General features: G+C 35.8%; 3 protein-coding genes and 1 long non-coding RNA gene across 10 annotated transcripts; all 4 read left to right on the top strand.

The window, feature by feature from the left end:
- The first annotated feature begins 169 nt into the window (after nucleotides 1–169).
- Nucleotides 170–1524, top strand: LOC119989524. Its single transcript, XM_038835112.1, has 2 exons — nucleotides 170–927; nucleotides 1143–1524. The coding sequence occupies exons 1-2, from the start codon at nucleotides 280–282 to the stop codon at nucleotides 1251–1253; spliced, it is 759 nt and encodes a 252-aa protein (XP_038691040.1). The 5' UTR covers nucleotides 170–279; the 3' UTR covers nucleotides 1254–1524.
- Nucleotides 1525–4274: 2750 nt separating this feature from the next.
- LOC119989770 (SKP1-like protein 1B) lies at nucleotides 4275–4878 on the top strand. Its single transcript, XM_038835466.1, has one exon. It carries the CDS (start codon nucleotides 4416–4418, stop codon nucleotides 4866–4868), a length of 453 nt encoding a protein of 150 aa, XP_038691394.1. The 5' UTR covers nucleotides 4275–4415; the 3' UTR covers nucleotides 4869–4878.
- Nucleotides 4879–4920: 42 nt separating this feature from the next.
- Nucleotides 4921–7990, top strand: LOC119988599. Of its 6 annotated transcripts, XR_005465649.1 has the most exons (8): nucleotides 4921–5192; nucleotides 5330–5509; nucleotides 5593–5652; nucleotides 6335–6468; nucleotides 6844–6938; nucleotides 7039–7106; nucleotides 7243–7289; nucleotides 7722–7990. It is a non-coding gene; the product is annotated as an uncharacterized LOC119988599 (long non-coding RNA). The 6 variants fall into 6 exon arrangements; XR_005465648.1 differs by having other exon boundaries at nucleotides 4921–5509; nucleotides 6339–6468; XR_005465647.1 differs by having other exon boundaries at nucleotides 4921–5509; nucleotides 6863–6938.
- A 2481-nt stretch (nucleotides 7991–10471) lies between these two features.
- LOC119989441 (sulfate transporter 4.1, chloroplastic-like) lies at nucleotides 10472–20767 on the top strand. 2 transcript variants are annotated; one of them, XM_038834960.1, is made up of 17 exons: nucleotides 10472–10997; nucleotides 11855–11903; nucleotides 12519–12720; nucleotides 13130–13298; nucleotides 13610–13675; nucleotides 13769–13876; nucleotides 14402–14509; nucleotides 14617–14682; nucleotides 15356–15416; nucleotides 15592–15719; nucleotides 15977–16018; nucleotides 17082–17198; nucleotides 17383–17434; nucleotides 18105–18243; nucleotides 18802–18890; nucleotides 20021–20097; nucleotides 20184–20384. In XM_038834960.1, the coding sequence occupies exons 1-17, from the start codon at nucleotides 10686–10688 to the stop codon at nucleotides 20238–20240; spliced, it is 1842 nt and encodes a 613-aa protein (XP_038690888.1). In that variant the 5' UTR covers nucleotides 10472–10685; the 3' UTR covers nucleotides 20241–20384. The 2 variants fall into 2 exon arrangements, with proteins under 2 accessions (XP_038690888.1, XP_038690887.1); XM_038834959.1 differs by having other exon boundaries at nucleotides 10473–10997; nucleotides 20204–20767.
- Nucleotides 20768–21590: the final 823 nt, after the last annotated feature.

Below are 21590 nucleotides of genomic sequence, written 5' to 3'. Positions count from 1 at the left end.
CACAAACAACAACGAAGAACTTGTGTAGGAAGTACTTGTGACTGTTATCACTACAACAAAGAACTTGTTAAGGAAGTTAAAATGAAGGGCTGAGATCAATTGCTGCCAAAGTAATGATCTTGATTTCTAGTATTATATATGCCAAAGTAATCGATCCAAAAAAGCCCGCACTTACCGTCTTTGCTCATTATATATACCAACTTTCCTCTTCCTCTCTCACAATTCACACAAACTCATTTCTTTCAATCATAATAACTAAATTCGACCCATACAGTATCCATGGCAGCTCCCAACATGAGCATGAAGCTTCTGATAGACCCCAAAGGCCGCAGAGTCCTGTTTGCCGAAGCAGGTAAAGATGTAGTTGATTTTCTATTCAGCATTCTCTCACTGCCTCTTGGTACTGTCGCAAGGCTCCAAAATCCAAAAGACACAGTCGGTGGCATTGGAAATCTATACCAGAGTATAGATGATTTGAGGGATCTGCAAATGATCCCCAACAAAAACATTGACAATCTTCTGAACAACACAGTACTGGTCACAACCCCTAATACCTCAAATTCCTCTCCAATGTTGATTACTACTGGTAATCAATCATCACCAACCAAGAAATCCTACTATAGGTGTTCTCACGGCGGTTACAATAATTGTCTTTCCTATGTTACCCACGACCCCAAATCGCTTTGTCCAACTTGCCGGAACACGATGTCCTCTCCATTGAGCCTTGTTTGTTCGAAGAATGATGGGTCCTCATCGTCTTCTTCAATGGAGGGTGGTTTTGTGAAGGGGTGCGTGACTTACATGATAATGGATGATCTGGTGGTGAAGCCAATGTCTACGATTTCTAGCATTACTCTGTTTAACAGGTTGAATCTCAAAGAAATGAGTGCCCTTGAAGAAAAGACGGTCAATCTCACCATCGATGAGGTAATTAAACCAGTACTAGTTGTAGCATCCAGCATGTCAAATATTGGCAATTGTACTAATTTAAAATGACCTTGGTAGATTGTTTTTTTTAACAGATAACGACACATAGAGGTTTGTCTCTTGGACATTCAATATGACTCTAAATTTGAGACGCCAGGCTTCGTTCACGTAAGTTTTCCACTTGACAAGTTGATTGTTTTTTCTGTGATTGACAGGGCAAGAAGTTGCTGAAGGCCTCTTTGCAGACTAAGAAAGTGCTAACAAGTGTTTTCTTCGAAGAAAAGATTGTGATAGAAGAGGAGAAGTCATTAGAATCAGTTGAGTGATGCCGTTATGTTTTGTAAAACTCTACATAGCCAATTAATGGAAGGTTGGGAAGCTGCAGTACAGTCTCTTTATGTTTGTTGGAAACTGTTTTGGTTTTAAGGTTGTTGCCTAGTTGGAATTTCCCCTGGCAAGGGTTTGAATCCTTGTTGTTCATATCTATAATTTTGGGATGAATTTGAATAGAATATCTAGTGTGTTTGTATTTCTGTTTGCATCCTTTTCCACCTTGTTACAGTTGCTGCAATTGTAATATAGATGGAGCTTTTCTGAGCTTTGACTCTTGGTTTTTCTTTTTGCTCTGTGAATAGATTCATGTAATTATTGCTCCTAAACAACCATTTCTCTACCAACATTTCAACTACAATTTTATAACCACATTAAAACAATTCCAAAATACAGCATCACCCCACCATCAAGATCAATGAATTAAGAGACACTGCCAGAGTTGGAGCTGTGGCCATCAATAGAGTGTCTTTGCTCTTGTTGGGTTGCAGATATGCATCATTCAAATCCTCTATGTTCTGACATAGATTTCCAAGTGTACCCACCATTCCTTGTTTCTTGAGGAGTCTGATTACAGTCCCAACAGGCAAAGAGAGAATGTGCATAGAAAATCAATCACATCTTTCCCTCACCTTGCTGGTTATGGTGTCTATCAGAAGTCTCAAGCTTAAGCTAGAAGATGTCATGGCTACTACTCTCTGTCAAATACTTGTAATTGAATGAACCAGAGAGTGGTGCATGTGTGTGGAAGGATGAAGAGGAAAAGCAAGGATCAAAAGAGTGGGATTTCTCTCTCTCTTCATTCTTTATTTTCTTTATTTTCTTTATTTTTTGAAGTTGGGATTAATATCAACGGTGCGTTTGGTATGAGGGTACGAATCTGGGGGTATAATTTGTTACCCATGTAAATGTTACAAGGGTAATAATAATTATGGAGAATAAGTGTTACCCTTGTTTGGTAAAGAAGGGTAAAATTTACCCAAGTATTTATTACTCTTGTTTGTTACGATTATACATTACTGGTGTAATACCATTATCCTTGTTTGTTATTATTGTAATGAACCAAACTAGAAAAAAGCGAGATTATGTTTTTTATTGTTACGACTATCATGTACTAAAATTTTAAAAATATAGATACATATGCATATATATACACACACAGCCAGACATATATATATATAATAACAATTGTTAACAATTTCAACAAAATAATCTGATAACATTCAAATCCATGACAAAGACGTAACACAAGAGTAGGGGTCATCATTTGGCCCGCGGGCCTAGGTCCGAGCTCGGCCCTGCCCGACCCCTTGGGTGGGCATGGGCTCCATTTTTTGGGTCAGCCCAACCCAAAGCCAGACACCTCAGGCCAATTTTGGCTCAGCGCGAGCCTGACCCAAGCCCGACATTATTTATTTTTATATATATATAATATGTATATATTTATATTTATATTTATATTTACATAAAATATGTATGTATATATATAATACACACACATACACAGACAATACATGCACTATCTGTGTATATGTATATATGTATGTGTATTATATATATATGTGTGTGTGTGTATACACAGACAGTGCATATGTATATATTTATATGTGTGTGTATATGTATATGTGTGTGTGTATATCTATATATATATGTATATATATAGACAGATGGTGCATATATATATATGTGTGTATATGTGTATATATATATATATATGTATATATATACATATATATATATGTATATATATACATATATGTATATATATATATATATATATATACAGAAATTCTCCTATGTGGACCAAAAGTGTGGACCAAGTTTGTGGACTTGTTTTTCAACCATAGATGTGGTGGGCCCCATAATAAATGTGTGGCCCCCACTTATGTTGTGATTGATTACAACCATTGGATTTTGGTCCATAAACTTGGTCCACACTTTTGGTCCACATAGGAGAATTCTTGTATATATATATATGTGTGTGTGTGTGTGTATACACACAGACAGTGCATATGTGAGTGTGTGTATATATATATATGTGTCTGTGTGTGTATATATGTGTGTGTCTGTGTATATATATATATATACATATATATAATATATAATATATATGTGTATATATAACTTATGGGCTTTTAAAATTTTTTATTTAAAGGGGTAATAGGTTGGAGTAAAACTTCTCATTACTTGTTATTACCCAGGTCCCCCACTAGTAAACTTTATGTGTAAAAAATAAGCTCAATTACTAAAATTTATTACAGGAGTAAAAGTTATACTGACATAACAAACACAAATAAACTTAAAATTTAATTACCCTTGTAACTATTACACCCCGTTACCCATGTACCAAACGCACCATAAAAGTCACATATTGATGTTCTAAAAAGCACGAATCATTTGGATCATTAGATTGGCATAAATTGATCTCAGCCCTTCATTTTAACTTCCTGCCCAAGTTCTTGTAAATTACTCCGAAAGATAATTAATTTGAGTCTATTTTGATAGTTAAAATCATATAACACCTCATTTAGCACCGATCGAGTTGCTCTAAAAAAAAAAAAGAAGTTTTGATTGAGCTGACGAAGTTAATTGTGGTAACTTCTTGCAATATGGGAGGTCAAAGGTTCGACTCCCAAACCCAAAAGTTTCGGCATTATTTTATTGAAGTTTTTTAGAATTAACTCTCATTTGTGGATTTCAGTCTCGTTCTCTCTGCTCTATCTTACCTATCACTAGCATGTGGAGCGAGTTAGGTTAACCGCTCAAGTTTTAACTCTTCTAGTTGAATATATTGGATTGGATAATTTTCGGTTACCAAAAAAAAGTGTTGCCTAAAGGATTGCACCGAACAACAATGAAGAACTTGTGTGGGAAGTACCTGTGACTCTGACTGCTATCACTACAATAAAGAACTTGTTAAGGAAGTTAAAATGAAGGGCGGAGATCAATTGGATAAATGATCTAGGAAACTGTAGAATTCATAATTCCATCAGGAAATCATACTCCCAAAAGGCATATAATTCTTTAGACCAAATAACTCTCCTATAAATACCTGCAGCAATACTCAATACAATCTCTTCTTTTTGCTGCTTCAACTCTCTCGCTCTAGATTTCTAATACTCTCTGCACTTGTTAGTATCGAATCGACTGAAACAATAATGTCGAGCTCCAAGAAGATCACCTTAATGAGTTCTGATGGAGAGATGTTCGAGGTGGAGGAAGCGGTGATGATGGAGGCAGCGACCATAAAGCGCATGATTGAAGACGATTGCGCTGATGGAAAAATCCCTCTGCCCAACGTGAAGAGCCAGATTCTGTCCAAGATACTTGAGTACAGCAAAAAGCACGCGGAAGACATTGATGCCACTGAAAATCTCAAATCCTTCGACTCAGACTTCATGAAGGTAGACCTGAGCACTCTGTATGATCTAATTCAGGCAACAGATTATCTGGAGATGAAGAAGTTGCTTGATTTGTGCTGTCAAACCGTAACAGACATGATCAAGGGGAAGACTTCTGAACAAATTCGTGATACATTCAACATCAAGAACGACTTTTCTGCCGAGGAAGAAGCCGAAATTAGGAAAGAGAACAAATGGGCTTTTGAATGACATATATATATATATATAGGGAAAATCATATGGGCTTTTGAATGACATCTATTACTATATCTAAAATTGTAAGTGTAGACGAGATTTCGTGGCGAGTTCGGTGCGGATTTTCTTACTCGCGGTAGTGGTGTTTGATTGGTGCTGCGACTGGACAGCAAAAACGACGTCGTGCCATGGGTTTTGTGGTAAAAAAACGATATTTTGATGTTTTGTTTCGAAGCCTATATTGTCCTTTTCCGTAGACAGTGCATCGACGTGGTTGGAGAAGATTTCGCCAACACATGATGCAGAGCAGAATTTCAGAGTACGAAAAATGCCAGGCAGGTTCATGTATTTCCTGTTCGTCGTTGTAGGTTCATGTATTTGCAGTAGACTCATATAACCCAGATCTCTTCCCTTTGTCTTCAACCACTCGATCCTCTCTCTTCTCTCTCACTCTCCGCTCTTGCGATCACGGCCAGATCTAACATGACACGAACCGCGAGGTGACATTTTCCTTCGTTGGAGAGTGGAGTGGCAGAGCTGGCTGGAGTCGCTGGAAGCCGGAATGGGAAAGTCCTGGGTTGGTGGCCTTCAACACGCCAGGGTAACTCGCAACGTAAACGGAAATCGACCATGGACCTCCAAAGTCAAATCCAATGGTACGTTCGCTTCCTGAAGGTTGTTTATTTTCTCTTCTTTTCCTCTCTCTTTTCTTGCTTACCTGGAATTGCGTTTCCTACAGTGCAATTTTCTCCTATGTTTATCAGCGTGCTTGGACTCCCATACTAGATTTATTCTCAAGGTGGGGCTATCTTTCCTCCGAAAATCATCTTTGTTGCCTTCACTTCCTGTTATGCTTGCCTCGATATACTCTTAGTTTGTCTGCATCATCAAAGCCCTCATCGTTGCCCATTTGCTCTCGCAAAATCTGATTCCCCAAATACATTAATGCCTCCCCTCAATCCCTCCTCCAAGAACTTTTTGTAAGCATTAACTTCACACATCCATATGTATATATGTAAGGAAGGAATCAACATTGAATTGACCATGTCTATTTCTTGAGATGTGAATGCTGTTTTCTATGCCATTCCTTATCGTCATTGCGAAACCATTCAGTGAAGCAGTAATGTTCGATGTCTTTTTTCATATATGGTTGTATCATACAAACAATATCATGAAGGGACATATAAGACATGCATCAAGTGATGTGAATGAAGCTTTTCAATTCAACATAACTACTAACAAGAACATTCTGTGAGTTCCGATTACAGTTTTAGATCCATGGTTATTATTGCACACAAGGCCCGTGACTTCCATCTCTATATCACTCAATATTGGGCAAATATATACTTAAAATAGCCGGTTAGAAAAAAAGAAGTTAATTTTCAGTCTTCGCATCCACTGCACAAATGAATATGTGCCCATAAATTTGGTCCAGAACTTTGTTGGGCCTTACTTATTTGATTGATCAATCTTTTGAACAGACAGGGCATCAAAATTTTCCATTTCGGCTAAAATTCAATGCTAAAGGCATTTTGGATTGCTATGAGAAACAATCTCCTCAGGGAAGAGGCGTGATATTGAATTCAAAATCATTGAAGGAGATTTTCAAGAACAGGTAACCTTCGCCTGTAATGAAGTTGGCTTATTGATACTTTCTTCCTTCAAATTGCTAGAGTTCAAACCATGCTGCCTATTTACTCACCTATAAATTTTTTTCCTTACAAGCTTTCCTCTCATATTGACCATTGATATTAGTAGGTGTAAACTTTCTATGTAAAAATTAAAGAGATAAGACTGATTGATTAGGAGCTCAATTGTCTTTAAATCATGCTGAATACCTGGTAGCAAATGTTTGCATCATTTCAAAAATGAACCAAACTCTGTGTTCTTTAGAGGAACTTTCTTCTGGATTTTTTTTTCGTTTTAGTCATTCTTTTTTCCTTTTACATATATACAATTGTTCATGTATTTGTCAACCTTCTAATTGTAGAAGCACTGCCTTTGCGCAGCATGATTTAAACAAAGACTGCACCTTACTGATTTTGGTTTCGCCTGTCTAAGGAAAAAACATCCGACAACATACTGGTAAGATCAACCCATCCCAAACTGTACTTCTTTGTTTATTGAAAAAAGGGGTGAAGTTATATAGGTTTCATGCAGTTTCACTTATGTGGGGTTCATGCAGTTTTGATGTAAAACCTATAAAGCATTGAGAAGTTAAAATCCAAGAAAACTCGAATCGAGACTGAGAAGGTAAGATCTGAGCATTTAGAGTTTGCACAAAGGGCAATATGTCCACATAATGGCAGCCTTATAACCACATATATTCTAATGTTAAAGTATTTTCCGAGAAGTTACCTAATGTAGTGTTGTGATTCATTTTTTTCAGCTCTTAACCCCAGCTGTGGCAGAGGCACCCAAAAAAAATGAAAATAGGTAATGTTTTCAGAACATGAGAATTAATATGTAATTGAGTCTGTGAGGGGCCTTTTAAATTCGACTGTTGATTTCTTTCCTACCACTACTGTTTATGTTATGAATAATTTGTTCTCACTGTCTGACAAGAGTGACTGATTATTATTTTTTTTCCATGTTTTTACTGAGTAATTGTGTCTGCCAAATCTATAATAGGAAGACCAGTTCAATAGAGAGTTACTTACAATCGCTCTATTTGATGCTTTATAGATTCTTTACATTGTATGCCCTGCGTAATTGAATTTTTTTCCCATACTTTAGATACGTTCTTTAACGGATTGTCTTTCTATGTTTGCTTGCCATTGGTTGGTTTCTTTGCTGCTGTTATGCATGCGTTCCTTTGGTTCAATGCTTGCTTCATTTGTGTTTTATGCACCTCTCTCTTCTCTGCAGGCCACGGTTTAGGCCTTTGTCTTACTCTCGCTATGATAGTGACGTGTAGTGAACTGTTGAGGTAGCTATGTCGGAGCTCATACTTTTTTGTTTAGCCTTTCTACTCAAAAGTAGGAATGTCCTGTAGGTGGTTGTATAACTTTTGTAACACAAATACCATTGAACTTGCATGGTGAAGTGCAAGAATGATATGCTCTCATTTGGCTTCCAAAAAGCGTGAAAAATGATGAAATTATTGATGTCCCGCTGCAACGCGCGGGCACCATAACTAGTATATATATATATATAGGGAAAATCATATTGTAATAGTAGCATGCTTTCATTTATTTTCAGTAATTTTTCAACTTTTCTTTTTCTTTTTAATTTCATGGTGTTTTTTTTTTCCCTGTTTTCTTTCTTAGATAGTTGAATAGGCTGTGTCCCTGCTCTCTCAGCAATTCAACAGGTTCGTTTTTTATTCTACAATGAGTCTCCAATAATTTGTTATTGTTCTTGAGTCAATTTTCTTAGTCTTTAAGAGCTGAGAGCTCCACCAAATTTACACAAAACGTCCAAGTAAAAACTTTAATTCCACATCCAAGATTCGAACCCGGTTCTTCAACAATTTCCAAGCTACTGCGGATCTATTACATGCTCGCATTGCTGAAACATTTCTATATAACGCCAATGATAAATTGAGCTGTTTAAAAGCCCATTAGACTATTGCTTAATCCAACACCTATGTTGCCATGTATTTGGGAAATGCAGCGATACTATTTGATGAGGAATTCCCTGAAGTGGGATATATGGCACACATCATTTTCTTTCTATTTTTTTTTATGTGGGCTTGCTTGCTAGAAACGTATTTCCCTGGTCCAAGAAATTGGGCCCAAGTCATATTAATAAGTAGGCCTAATGATCATTGCCCTAGGGCCAAGTGGTTTTCAGAATGGGTTTTTAGGGCTCCATGATCTCCTTATTGTTGCTCACATTCTGGCATCTTATGTTGTAGGCAGTCTTTTGGTCTGTTGACAATATGCCATATTGCTTGTAGAGTAACTACCAAGTGATTTGATCTATAATAAGTCAAGCTTAACACGACCCTTAAAAGCCTTTTTAATAAGGACAGAATCATGCAAACCGTAGACTCAAAACAAATAATATCTCAACTGGTTTGGATCAAACTTCTATCTCAACTATTTCTTCTACTTCCCCATATTTTTTTTCATGTCGTAACTCTCAAATTCTCCAAATTATATCATGGTTCAACTGAGAATTGGAGTAAGTCAGAAAGGAAGAGTTTTAGAGAATTTAATTCATTAACTGTTGTACACAAATGACAGGCAACAGAAGTAGGTTGGGTTTGGTTGGATATTGACAAGGATTTGGATTGACTGAACGATGACGCCTTCCTTTCCATAAGAGTGTATTTGAATTAAAGGATTTGGGGAATGGAAGGGGAGAGAAAGGAAGCGATTAATACTTTGTCCGTCTCCCATGTTTGGACTGCTAAAAAAAGAAAAAAAAAGAAAATTAATTTAATTTATTAATTTATCTTTATTTTTATTTTATGTTAAAGTGTCATATTATAAGGGTAAACTAGGTTTTTAATATATAAATAACTTAATTAGTCATTCTTCCCTCCAGATGATTCTATTTTGGAATGAATAATTTTGACAAAAATTTAATGAAATATTCCCTCCATTTTCCTTCAAATATTCCTCATTAATTTTTTATAAACTATCCAAGTAAAAAAATTAAAAAGAAACTACATTTCCCTTCCTCTCAAATCCATCAATCCAAAGTTCCAAACCACTTTAAAAGTCAAAAACGACTACAAGACTGTTAAATAATTTGTCAAAAACATATCATAAAGAGATAGGAGATGGACCACGATGCTTTTGTGTGGCTAAGATTATTTGAATCATAAAAGAGAAAAGAAATTGACGTTTGTTAGATATATTCCTCTTTCAATAATACAAAAAACATTTATTATTTATTTGATCCATAAATGCAAGTTGCAGACTTGCAGTTGAGGACAAATTCTGCTTGACTACACGGATCTGGATCTTTGCACCAACCATTCTTTGATTCTCACCTATGAACCTGACCACAAATATCGTCCTTGTGCGCTCTAATGGATTTAGACTAATATCCAATTTCCCTGCTCTATTTATATTTTACACAGTTTGTGGAACCAGCCAATGACAATTTAGTATTGAATTTTACAGACTCAGATTCAATGTAGGCTCACTCTCGACATTTAATATTATTATAATATTATATTAAAGCACCATTTGATGCGCTATTTTACACCACATATATGCCACTATATGGTCCACATATATGCTACCAAACAATCTTTTTGGTGCACCATGCACAAAATTCAAAAATTACTTTGGAACAATATTATTATAATTCTCAAATTGTATTGAACCAAACACTATCAACATTTCAGACAAGATATATTCTATCATTTTTTACAAACATATATACTATTATAACATACGCTACAATATATGCTAATGTGTTCTATCATTTTTTACAAACATATATACTATTATAACATACGCTACAATATATGCTAATGTGGAAGTTAATTGGTATGAGATAAAAAAAATATATGTTAGAATAAATCTTGAAAATCCAAGCATTATTAAATTATCATTATTATACATTTTTTTCCTGACAAGATTATTGTCGATTAAAAAATGGAATTTATCTTAAAGAGAGAATAAATTCGTGGATCACTAGGAAAACTTTCAATTAAGGCAACTATTGTCTATTGAAATTTGAAAGTAGACGGCACCCTCCTTTGAACTAAAATCCAAAAAGACGATTGGCTTGATTTAGTTGATTCTTCCTTCCATGTATGTGAAATGTATTTGTTGCGTTTCTTCTTCAACAACGCCGGCGAAAGCTTGAATAAACCAAAGTGAGTTACTAGCCAGGCCGTATTGTTTCTCTGATGCGCACACGGGGCGCATGGAGGTAAGCTACGCCTCACCGAGCGCCCTTGACGTCTCCTCCGGTGACTCCATTCCTGGAACCTCCATGCCGACCCGACCCGTCAAGATCATCCCCTTACAGCACCCGAATGCTTCCTCGTATTCTCCCCAATCTCGTATGCTGAATATGTTTGTGAGATGGTCATCCAACGTTAGGCGCATGACTACGATTCAGTGGATCGAGACTTTCTTGCCTTGTTACCGTTGGATTAGGACTTACCGATGGCGGGAATACTTAAATGTCGATCTTATGGCCGGTACTACCGTCGGCGTCATGCTCGTTCCGCAGGTAATTCTGGCTCCCCTGCGGCTGTTCTAATGACCTTCTACCATTCTTCGTAATGCTGTAGTATGTAGTTTTGTACTGGACGCTAAATTTCATTTGTTCATAACTGAATCGAATGGGACAGTCCCGGTTTAATTGCACTTTTGACGCTTTCACTTTAACGCTTTCCCGATCGATCATAAAGTTTTTGAATGTTTTTGAGTGTTCGATGGTGTTTTGACTTTTCATAATTGCATCAAGCAATCAACTATAATTCATTGGACACAGTGTTGTATCTTTCTCGATTCTGGTATATGATTTGAGAAATTGAGAGTCGACTCTGTTTATGGTGGTCTGATGATATGTTGTTTCGGTTATCTTGTGCAAATTGGCTCAAGCCCCTTAATCGTTGATGATTGGGTGGATTTTTTGCCTGCTTCTCAGTAGTGCGTTTTAACTATTTAAGTTTTCTATTACTATTACCCAATAATTGCTCCAGTTGGAATGCACTAAGAAGATTTTTCCTTCTTCTCGGGTTAGGACTTGTTTTTCTATAGTAGTAAGGCTGAATCAGGTAGCATGAGATAAAATGTTATGGATAAGGAACTCCAAATTCAATCTCAGATCCTTTGCAACCAAAGGCAATCTCAGTTAGTATTGTTTTACTCCAATATTGTGTCGTCCCTCTATTTTGTCTTTTCTTTTCATGCTTCTTTTCATCTTGTAGTGTTCTTATTGCTGCTGTTATGGCTCTTACAAGTTATTGTTCCATCCTTCTCACTGATTCGTAATTTGGTAGCTGACGTATGTTTTTGGGTTTATATTGATTGTTGATTTTATGGGTTTTGTGGTTTAATGGTCGGTTCTTTTTAAATGACCAGGCAATGTCTTATGCAAAACTGGCTGGGCTCCAACCAATTTATGGACTATGTAAGTACAGAAAAGATGTTATGACTGCTGTATTTGACAAAATGTTGTTTTACTCTCAGCCGAAGATGGTTGGGGCTTTAAAACCTCTTTGGAATAACGCAAAAGAGGTTACATTTTCCATTTATGATGGAAATATGGAGTTTTGAAATTACTACTGTTATTTTTAATACATAATTATTTGGGGTTCATTTGGTATAGCTTATAAGATCCACCCCCATGCCCAACCAAACGCTTAAAATACGCTAGCTTAAAATAAGCTCCTCATAGGAGCTTATTGGATCTTATACTCTTTTCATTCACTCATTGCAAACAATTAATATAAGCTAGCTTATTTTAAAAGTATCACTAAACATGACAACTTATTTGACAGCTTATAAGCTAGCTTATTTTCCCAAATATAAGCTCTACCAGACGGAGCTCTTTAGTGCTATAAAAAGCATACTAGACAGTGGGCTAAAATGATAGTCACTTCTAAGCTAACACCTTGAAGCCGTGTTACTCTCGCATGGTTTTGTACTACTTTGGCACTTGACCAGACTTTTGGTATGCCATCCACAGTTTTATGTCTATCATTTTGTTGTAATTTTGAACTTTGATTTCGTTTCTTTGAATCAGATTCTGGTTTTGTGCCTATATTTGTGTACGCCATATTTGGTTCATCTCGGCAGCTTGCTATCGGTCCTGTAGCATTGGTGTCTCTTCTCGTCTCTAATACCTTGGGTGGAATCGTTGATTCATCAGATGAATTGTACACAGAACTTGCGATATTATTGGCGCTTATGGTTGGCATGATGGAATGTATAATGGGACTGCTAAGGTAATGCTGCTTGTCCTTGATATTATTCTTCTTGCAATTGGTCACAGAATCTAAATTGTATTTTTGCATTTATGAGTTTCTACTTTTTCAATGGAGGAGTATTTGACCAAAGTTGCAATTTTGCTGCTTTAGGAGAAGCATTATTGTGCATTCACTTATCTAAAACATATAGAGTTTTGCGGTGCTAGATTAAAATATGCTATCATTCAATTGAGATGGTTGTGCTTCGAGGATCATAATTCCATTGCAGAGTATCCTAGATATGCCCTAGAATTTAAAATTCCTCTTGGATATTAAAATTCTCTTGTCTTCTATCTACCAACAATTTGGCATTATCTTTTCTTTTGTTTTTGAAGGGAAGGTGTTTTTGTTTTATAGGAAGCTTACTCATCTTTCCTTTTCCTTTCAGGCTCGGGTGGCTTATTCGTTTTATTAGCCACTCTGTAATATCTGGCTTTACAACTGCTTCTGCGGTTGTGATAGGATTATCTCAAATCAAGTACTTCTTGGGATATGATATTGCCCGAAGTAGCAAAATTGTGCCTCTGATTGAAAGCATAATATCTGGAGCAGATCAGGTATGCAAGTTTGCATCTTCTTGTCGAATTTCATTTCATTCCCCCTAGGATACGCCTCCTTGGTCATCTTTGTTGGTAACAAGGATTTAACCTTCCTTGGTCATCTTTGTTGGTCCAATTGTTCATTGGGTCATCTTTGTTGGTAACAAGGATTTAACCTTCCTTGGTCATCTTTGTTGGTCCAATCGTTCATTGGGAATTCGGAACTCTCCTATTTGTGCTCTTCTACTTATTTTTCTGTTTAAGTTTCCCTAAACTCTCATATTAATTAGTTGCTTTCCTTAACCACAAGTGGTGTTTTCCTTTTGTAGTTCTCATGGCCACCTTTCGTAATGGGATCAATAGTACTAGCAATTATGCTGGTCATGAAACATTTGGTATGATCCTATTATCCTTTTCTTGATGTGAGACAGTAATTGTCTTTCCTCTTTAGCATGATTATGGTTGTAATTCTGATGTTTTGTGTTCAGGGAAAATCAAGGAAGTACTTGCGGTTCCTGCGAGCAGCGGGTCCACTCACAGCAGTTGTCTTGGGTACAACTTTTGTGAAAATATTTCAACCATCTTCCATTTCTTTGGTGAGAATAAAAAATAACTGTTCAAACCATTCAGTATTACACCATAGTCATGAAAATGCTTATTGTCTTGATGCTTAAAAGTAAGAGTTTTCAGATAAGATCACTGACTTGCAGATTTTTTAGATGTAACAGTTCAGAGTATTTTTAATTGACCATCACTACTTTCAGAGTTGGCAATATGATCATTTTTTGCTCTAGGGTGGGGATAATTTTGCTTCTTGTACTCAATATATACATGATAGATTTGGATTTTAAGGTTTGCTGCTGCTTGAAAAAGAGGAAAAGATTGAGTGGAGCAAAATCACAGATAAATCGTGTCATGGAAAATGATCAGGATCCAACTTATTTCCTTTAGAGTTCAAAGGAAGAAAGTCGTAAATTGGAGAGATAAAATTTGTGCAAAGATTTGTTTGACTTTTTTTTTTTAAAAAAGTTCATGTGTCTTTTGTGAATGCTCTACGTAAACTTCATGTTATTCAAGTTAATAAATTTAGAGATGAGAAAGAATTTCTTTTGTTGCATTAGGTGGGCGATATACCCCAGGGCCTTCCAAAATTTTCTATTCCTAAAGAATTTGGTTATGCAAAGTCTTTGATCCCAACTGCTCTTCTCATTACTGGTGTAGCTATATTGGTAAGAAAACTTTATGGGTCATCATGCTTCTATTGTTTCACATTTTTGTTAATAAAATATAATAACTGTTCACTAACAGCCCACTTACCGTGCAATTTTGATTATAGGAATCTGTGGGGATCGCCAAGGCCTTGGCAGCAAAGAATGGGTATGAGTTGGATTCAAATCAAGAGGTATATTTATAGTGAAAATTGCCTTTTCTACTGCTTTTGTTAGTGTGACCCGCTTTATTCTTCATCACTGTTCTTCTTCCATATCAATCATTTGTAATGGATTTTTTGCCTTTTTAACTTCGATGTTCGGGAGAGCATCACATGTTTACTGCAAAATTGGTCAAAAACATGCATGAAGCATCTAGATTTTTTGTTGATCCAAAGTAGGGGGCATTTAATGATACATATTTCCTTATATTCTTAATATCAGCATAAAGCGTTAACAAAAATATTCGTCGTTTCTCTCCTGTTCTTCGAATACACTGAGACAGACGTTTACTCTTACCTCTCTCCATACGTATAGTTACAGTTGTTGTCTATGATTTTCGAGATCCATGTTAAAGGATCTCATTGGTTCATGCTTTTTAACATTTAACATATTGAGTTCTTATGAGCTAGATTTATGTTAAAAGTTAAAGTACTCCCTGGCTATTGCATTGTGAAAATTTGACTTTTTGAAGCTCTTTTGTGGGTAGCTCTGATCGGCTGCCATTTATTAGTGTTTAGGGAATTTACCTATAGATCAGTTACCATTTTATGTGGTTAAGGGAATTTACCTATGGATCCACTTATAATGAAATAGTTGATTGACTGCTAGCAGTATTTAACAAATCGGCTTAATGTCTCTCAACAGTTGTTCGGTCTTGGGGTCTCCAATATTTTCGGTGCATTCTTTTCGGCATATCCCACCACAGGTTAGACTTCTCTGTGGTCTTAAGGGCTGCAGAAATGTTTTTCTTTTTCATGCTGTGGGACGGAAATTGGAGAGAATAATTCTTCTGATTCTTTTCTCTCTCGTTTATTATATATAAAGAAAGGACTCTTGTTAATCTCTATTTAAGCAGTCTCTTTTTCGAACATGACATGCAGGCTCCTTCAGTAGATCTGCTGTGAATCATGAAAGTGGAGCAAAAACTGGCTTATCTGGACTGGTCACTGGAACTATTATTGCTTGTGCTCTTTTGTTCATGACTCCAATATTTAAATACATACCCCAGGTTTGTTCCTATGTCTGTGCCTGTATTTTATTTCAATCGATTTGTTCTACCGGAAATGAACTAACTGTATTATGTGATGCTTTACTTTTTGTTTTGAGCCATGGAAAATTTTTTTTTTAGATATTTTAATATGATACTAGAAGCTATTAATTTGTCTTCTTATCCTTGTTGATTTAGTTTCCAGAATCTTTCCATTGATAAGTCCTGTATTTATCTGAAATGCTTATAGTGAGATTTTGCTTTTCCCACCTTTACAGTGTGTATTGGCTGCAATAGTGATCTCAGCGGTAATAGGCCTGGTGAGTGAACCAATTTATGGGTTATCCAATTTCATGTCTAGCTTTGATACTCTTTGCAGTTGTATTTAACAAGTTGCAACAAATATATTGGTATCAGTTCAAAGCAATTAACACTTTCAATCAGCTGTAATATACTTCTCATTCTTTTTACAGTAGTTCAAACACTGTTATCCATTTAATACTATTTGTTACCTTGATTGAATAATTCAGTATTATTATCTTTGAAGTTGGTTGAATACTTTACTCTTGCGTAATGTTATGTCAATTCTGACACCTTTAAGTTGCCGTATGGAAGAGTACTTATCCTTTTTTGATGTTTTCTTGTTCAACAACTTCTTGAATTGATGCCATAAATTTCCTGATCACATTATTCTATAACCTTTTTTCTTATTTTAACTTGTACATATTTCTAGCTGTTACATAATGATTTTGTGTCTGCATCTGCATAGCCAATTAGAGCTTTTTAGTTGTATGAATAATTTGATTTGATGGAGAAATCTGACTATTCATCGATTAGATTGATTCAACTGGATTTTATTATATACATACACATACATATATGTAGGTATGTTTGTATATATGTATGTATGTATGTATGTATGTATGTATTTATGCATGTATGTATTTATGTATCTATGTATGTGTGTATGTATTGAGATTTAATGGGATTATAGATTTGTTGATTGTGATGTGATTTCAGTTATTGTGCTTAGCTTGAAGATAACGTAAAGATCAGAAAAAGGAAAAGCCAATGAAGCACCAATTAGTTTTACTGTATTTAGCTTCTGAGACTATTCAGGGCTCTTTAACCCTCAAAATAACTTTGTGTTGGTTATATGTTTACACTGTCAACACATGTTCCTTGCTCGGTACATTAATATGAAGCTGCAAAGGATTGGAATGTAGCGCTTATTATTATGGTGTGGAAAACCTAAGTTTTTGTTTTTGTTTCTAAGGACATAATAAATGATGATGGAAGTTGATTTAATAAAATTTAATTTGAAAATAATCTGTTATTCTACTGCTTGCATGAAAATAATCTATATATTTTCAATGTTTTCAGGTGGATTATGATGAAGCAATATTCTTATGGCATGTGGATAAGAAGGATTTTGTTCTTTGGACCATTACCTGCACCACAACGTTATTCCTTGGTATTGAAATTGGTGTCCTTGTTGGGGTATGTATTTGGAGTAATGGATAGCCCTTTGAGTATAACTGTAGACTGTAGAGAGGGCATGAATCTCTTGTGACCGGTTGCTGTCAACCATGATACCCATCTAATATATTTGTAAACGCTTCATAATCTTCATCATTGCTGAAGAATATATCTTCAGAAATTCTAACTGATTTTAAAATTGTAGGTTGGTGCATCACTTGCTTTTGTCATCCATGAATCAGCAAATCCACATGTTGGTAAGTGATTTACCAGTGTGTGTCTCAAACTAAGGGTGTTGATACAGCCTGTATTTGTCCTATTATTTTTTGTTAAATAATTCTATCTTCAAACTGTTACTGCATCTGGTCTGTCTTTAATCATTTAGTATCATTTTCATTGTTGTCATGTTATAAGCAATTCGTGCCTTAAATTTATCAAAATCTACTCGAGCAATCATGCCTACGTTTGTGTTTGTCATGGAAAATATGTTTGGCAAAACTAACTTGCTGTTGTTTCTCCCACTTTTTTATCTTAAATATTTGCTTTGACACTTGTGTTTTCCTTCTAACAAACAATGGAAAGCTATGAATTTTCCCAAAGCATAATTTTCCATGAAAGAAACAGAGCCCTAGTAGTTTGTGGAGTTCCTTTATCTCCTTTACCACAAAGGCCCTTATGCTGCCTAGGCCTCTTAAATTTGTTGCAGCTGAATCAATGGACTTGTCGCTGCACATTTTGCAATGATCACAATTTTTTTGCACTATTTTCTGACCTCTGTCCTTAGACGCACTACTTATTTTGAGTGTTCAAAAGGGAGGCTAAGAGCGCTAATCTGGCAGAGTTTCTTCTAGTAATTTGATCGAAGAAAACTTGTAGGACTTTTCTTATAACTGAATATGCTAACCTAAAATTTGGTGTATACTGCAGCTGTCTTGGGGCGTCTTCCAGGCACCACTGTTTATAGAAATACGCAGCAGTATCCAGAAGCATATACTTACAATGGGATTGTGATTGTTCGTGTTGATGCACCTATCTATTTTGCTAATATCAGTTACATTAAGGACAGGTGGGACTTCTTACTTCCCTAAGGCTTTTTGGTTTGCCATAAAAAAACTTATATTTGAAAATACGTTCGGCTTAAAGTGTTTCCACTGAAGAACAGACACATTGACTTGGATGATGATACAATAATTGCAGTTAGCAGCAATTGATTCCTAATAATGAATATATATATATAACCTGGTGATTATTTTTAAGGCAAGTGGCAGTCATTAATTATATTTAGGGGAAATTTCCAATGGCGGTAGTCACCCGCCGTCATTGGTGGCTATAATAACTTATGGATGGCAGCTTGTAAATTTAGACTAATAATTAGTGAAAGAAAATTCAAATCCATTTGAAAATTAACTTAGCACTCAAAATGGTTGTTTATTGTATGGATTTTAATTAATTTTCTATCGATCAGGAGAACATTTTCTTGGGCAAAATGCACAAGCTAGTAAAAACAAGAACGCTAGTGTTTCCTTATGCATGGCGCCCATTTATTGTCTTTATTGCATAGTTCAATTCCCCAAAGTAAGACACAAATTTAACTCTTTTAAGTCCTCAAAATTTTCTCTGTCAGGCTACGGGAATATGAGCTTGATGTCGATAAGTCTTCAAGCCGTGGACCAGAAGTTGAGAGAATTCATTTTGTTATAATTGAAATGGCGCGTAAGTTTCTCTCGTCCCATATATTGTACTTTTATTGTGAGGAGTAAACATGATGCTAGATACTCTGTACTACATAAAAGAGCTATCGTTTTTGTTCTTTTATCTAGAATGTAGCTTATCTACTGGCAATGGCATCTGTTTTTTTTTTTGCCTTCCTTTTGCCAATGAGAAAAATGTAGGGTTTTAGTGTTCCCTGTTGAACTTCCAAGATATGTTATTTACAATACACAATTACACATAAACAATCTATATGTGCTTTGACTGCTTTCTTCTTGGGAAAGCTGATGGACTAGTTAATCCTAATTTTTATATCTAATACCACAGCATGTTTTTAACAGGTTAAATTTTAAGGTACTTTTATCTAATTATACTGTACTCGAGGAGGTTGGTATTCATACTCTTTTTTTTTTCTTGCGGAATCATTTCAATGGAGTGAAGATAGGATAATTACTTCTTATACATGCTTGTGAAAACCATTCTACTGGCTGCCATACTCGAGATTTTCCAGCTGTGTTCTAGGCAGTTAATTTCATCAGAGTTTAAAATAAATATTATGTGTTGTCTTTCTTTTGTTTGCTAAACCTAGTTATTTAAATTTTAAAGTGAAGTTAGGCTTGGGTTTTCTTGTTGTTGTTGATAAACACCTTGCTGAAGATGGATTTTAGTAAATGATCTTCAAATGTTCGAGGCATTCATTTTACGGAAGGTTCCACCTGAAATACATAGTTATTGATTCATATCTAGTGCTCTATTATTTGTGATACATGGAAAGCTGTAAGTTTTACTTAGCTTTCCTAATAAATGGTGGACCATCATTTTGACCTTGACGAGAAGTTTCCTTTTTATTTAATGAACCCTCTATTGGCCCAGATGATCATTTTTTTTTTCACTATTATTCCGGATCTTCACATTTCTAATTGAGGTTGCTGGTTATGAAAAATTCGGTGAAATATGCTTTGCCAATCTTTCAATGTTCCCAGGTTGGGTGTGAACATCTTCTCACGGATGCAATAGAAACTTCATCTCTAATAGTTTTTTATGCCAAGTTTGCTCGTGAAGTTGTTGTAAGAGAATGATCTGATGTGTTATGTTCACTTAGTTACATTCAAACTGTCTTTTCAAATTTGTAGCCGTTACATACATAGATTCAAGTGCCATTCAAGCTCTGAAAGATTTGCATGAGGAGTACAAATCACGGGATATCCAGGTGGGCAATATTTCTGATAACGCCACACCGACACTTCTAATATCAAACAGATATGTGTACATCTGGAGACTTATAATGCTTGTTAGTTGCTGGCATTTTTTTGCAGATTGCAATTTCCAATCCAAACCGGGAGGTTCTCCTGACATTATCCAAGTCTGGTGTTATAGAGTTGATTGGTAAGGAATGGTATTTTGTGAGAGTGCATGACGCCGTTCAAGTTTGCCTACAACACGTGCAGAGCTTACAAGAAACACCAAATACATCAGGTCCACCACCAGAGGAACCAACAAGTTTCTTACAAAGGTTAGCTAGACAAAGAGGAGAAGATTCATCAATTTCTGAGTTGGAGTCAGGTGATAGAAGACCATTGTTCACCAAGAACAACGATCCTAAGCTGGAGCCGCTGTTATCTCAGAAGTATGGAAATATTCCTTGATTCTTTTTGACAAATTATTTGATGCCAGTTTTAGCAAGGCACTAGAAAGCTCTCTGTTACTCACTAGCTCTCATGGTTTGATATTATTCTGTAATTAGGTTTCATTGTTGTTATAGGTATAGGTATTAGGGTTGATTGTTTCTCTATAAGCAAGCAAGCACCTTAGTTGTAAATGCAATAACATTCGACAATTTGGACAGTTGAAAATTTCATTGATTTGTAAGTTTTGTAGCTTCTGCACACTTTTTGAGATTTCTAGCAATAGATATAGTTTGATAAACCAGGTTAAGTGTCAGATTATTCTCTCTTTCAAAATTATGATTGAATTCGTTGTGCGAGTAACAAGATTGAGGAGGTCATGTTGGCTCAAACCACTTAAGGTATTATTTATAATTTGGGCCTAAGACCTCTGTAATTTTGTCAAAGTGTCTCAAGAGAGTGTGTGTTCATTTCAAGTAATTACAAGCTTGTTTGGTATTGTTATTGGTTATAAAAAAAATGCAATTCTCCTGTATGTGTAACTCAACCGCTCCTTATAGTCTCAAGCCCCATCTTGTACTTAGAGTTGATCATGGGTCGAGTGGCCCGGTAGACTCGGCCCAATAAAAAGTGGGCTTAGGAATTTATTTTTTCGAGTCCGGTTTGCCTCATAACGCTTCGAGACTGGGTCGGCCCCAAGATTTTAAACTTCTAAGTATTTCATATGATAATTTGAGTTTGGTTTGGGCTTAGATAAAGATTTTTGGTATGATAATTTTAGTGGGCTTGGCCCGAGTCCATGGGATCAAAATTTTCAAGCCCAAATTAGTCATGCCCATGATCAGTGTCTTTCGATTGATTTCTCCTTAAAAGGAGATCGATGGGGACAACAAATTGAATGGGACCAAAACTTTTAGTTGTTATCTTCCGCAACCTTTGAGTTGATATAATTTATCAAACGATTCAAATGTAGGAAAGTCCAACCCAAATAATTTGTAGACGAAGGTCTGTACGATTTTATCCTTAAAATAGTCATTTATAATTATGAGGTGCTCAACAACCAAGAGTTAAAATTTGT

This window comes from Tripterygium wilfordii, chromosome 21 (assembly GCF_013401445.1).
Source record: "Tripterygium wilfordii isolate XIE 37 chromosome 21, ASM1340144v1, whole genome shotgun sequence".
Lineage (NCBI taxonomy): Eukaryota > Viridiplantae > Streptophyta > Magnoliopsida > Celastrales > Celastraceae > Tripterygium > Tripterygium wilfordii.
Note: the sequence above shows the minus strand (reverse complement) of the source record. Positions and strands in the feature narration are given on the sequence as shown.

What these genes read in the sequence shown, in the direction of transcription:
- LOC119989524 (XM_038835112.1), top strand. Translation starts at nt 280, where the DNA reads ATGGCAGCTCCCAACATGAGCATGAAGCTTCTGATAGACCCCAAAGGC. An exon ending in TCAATCTCACCATCGATGAG is followed by an intron (nt 928 to 1,142) that starts GTAATTAAACCA and finishes TGTGATTGACAG; the next exon opens with GGCAAGAAGTTGCTGAAGGC.
- LOC119989770 (XM_038835466.1), top strand. Translation starts at nt 4,416, where the DNA reads ATGTCGAGCTCCAAGAAGATCACCTTAATGAGTTCTGATGGAGAGATG.
- LOC119989441 (XM_038834959.1), top strand. Translation starts at nt 10,686, where the DNA reads ATGGAGGTAAGCTACGCCTCACCGAGCGCCCTTGACGTCTCCTCCGGT. An exon ending in TTACTGGTGTAGCTATATTG is followed by an intron (nt 14,510 to 14,616) that starts GTAAGAAAACTT and finishes TTTTGATTATAG; the next exon opens with GAATCTGTGGGGATCGCCAA. An exon ending in TCTCAGCGGTAATAGGCCTG is followed by an intron (nt 16,019 to 17,081) that starts GTGAGTGAACCA and finishes CAATGTTTTCAG; the next exon opens with GTGGATTATGATGAAGCAAT.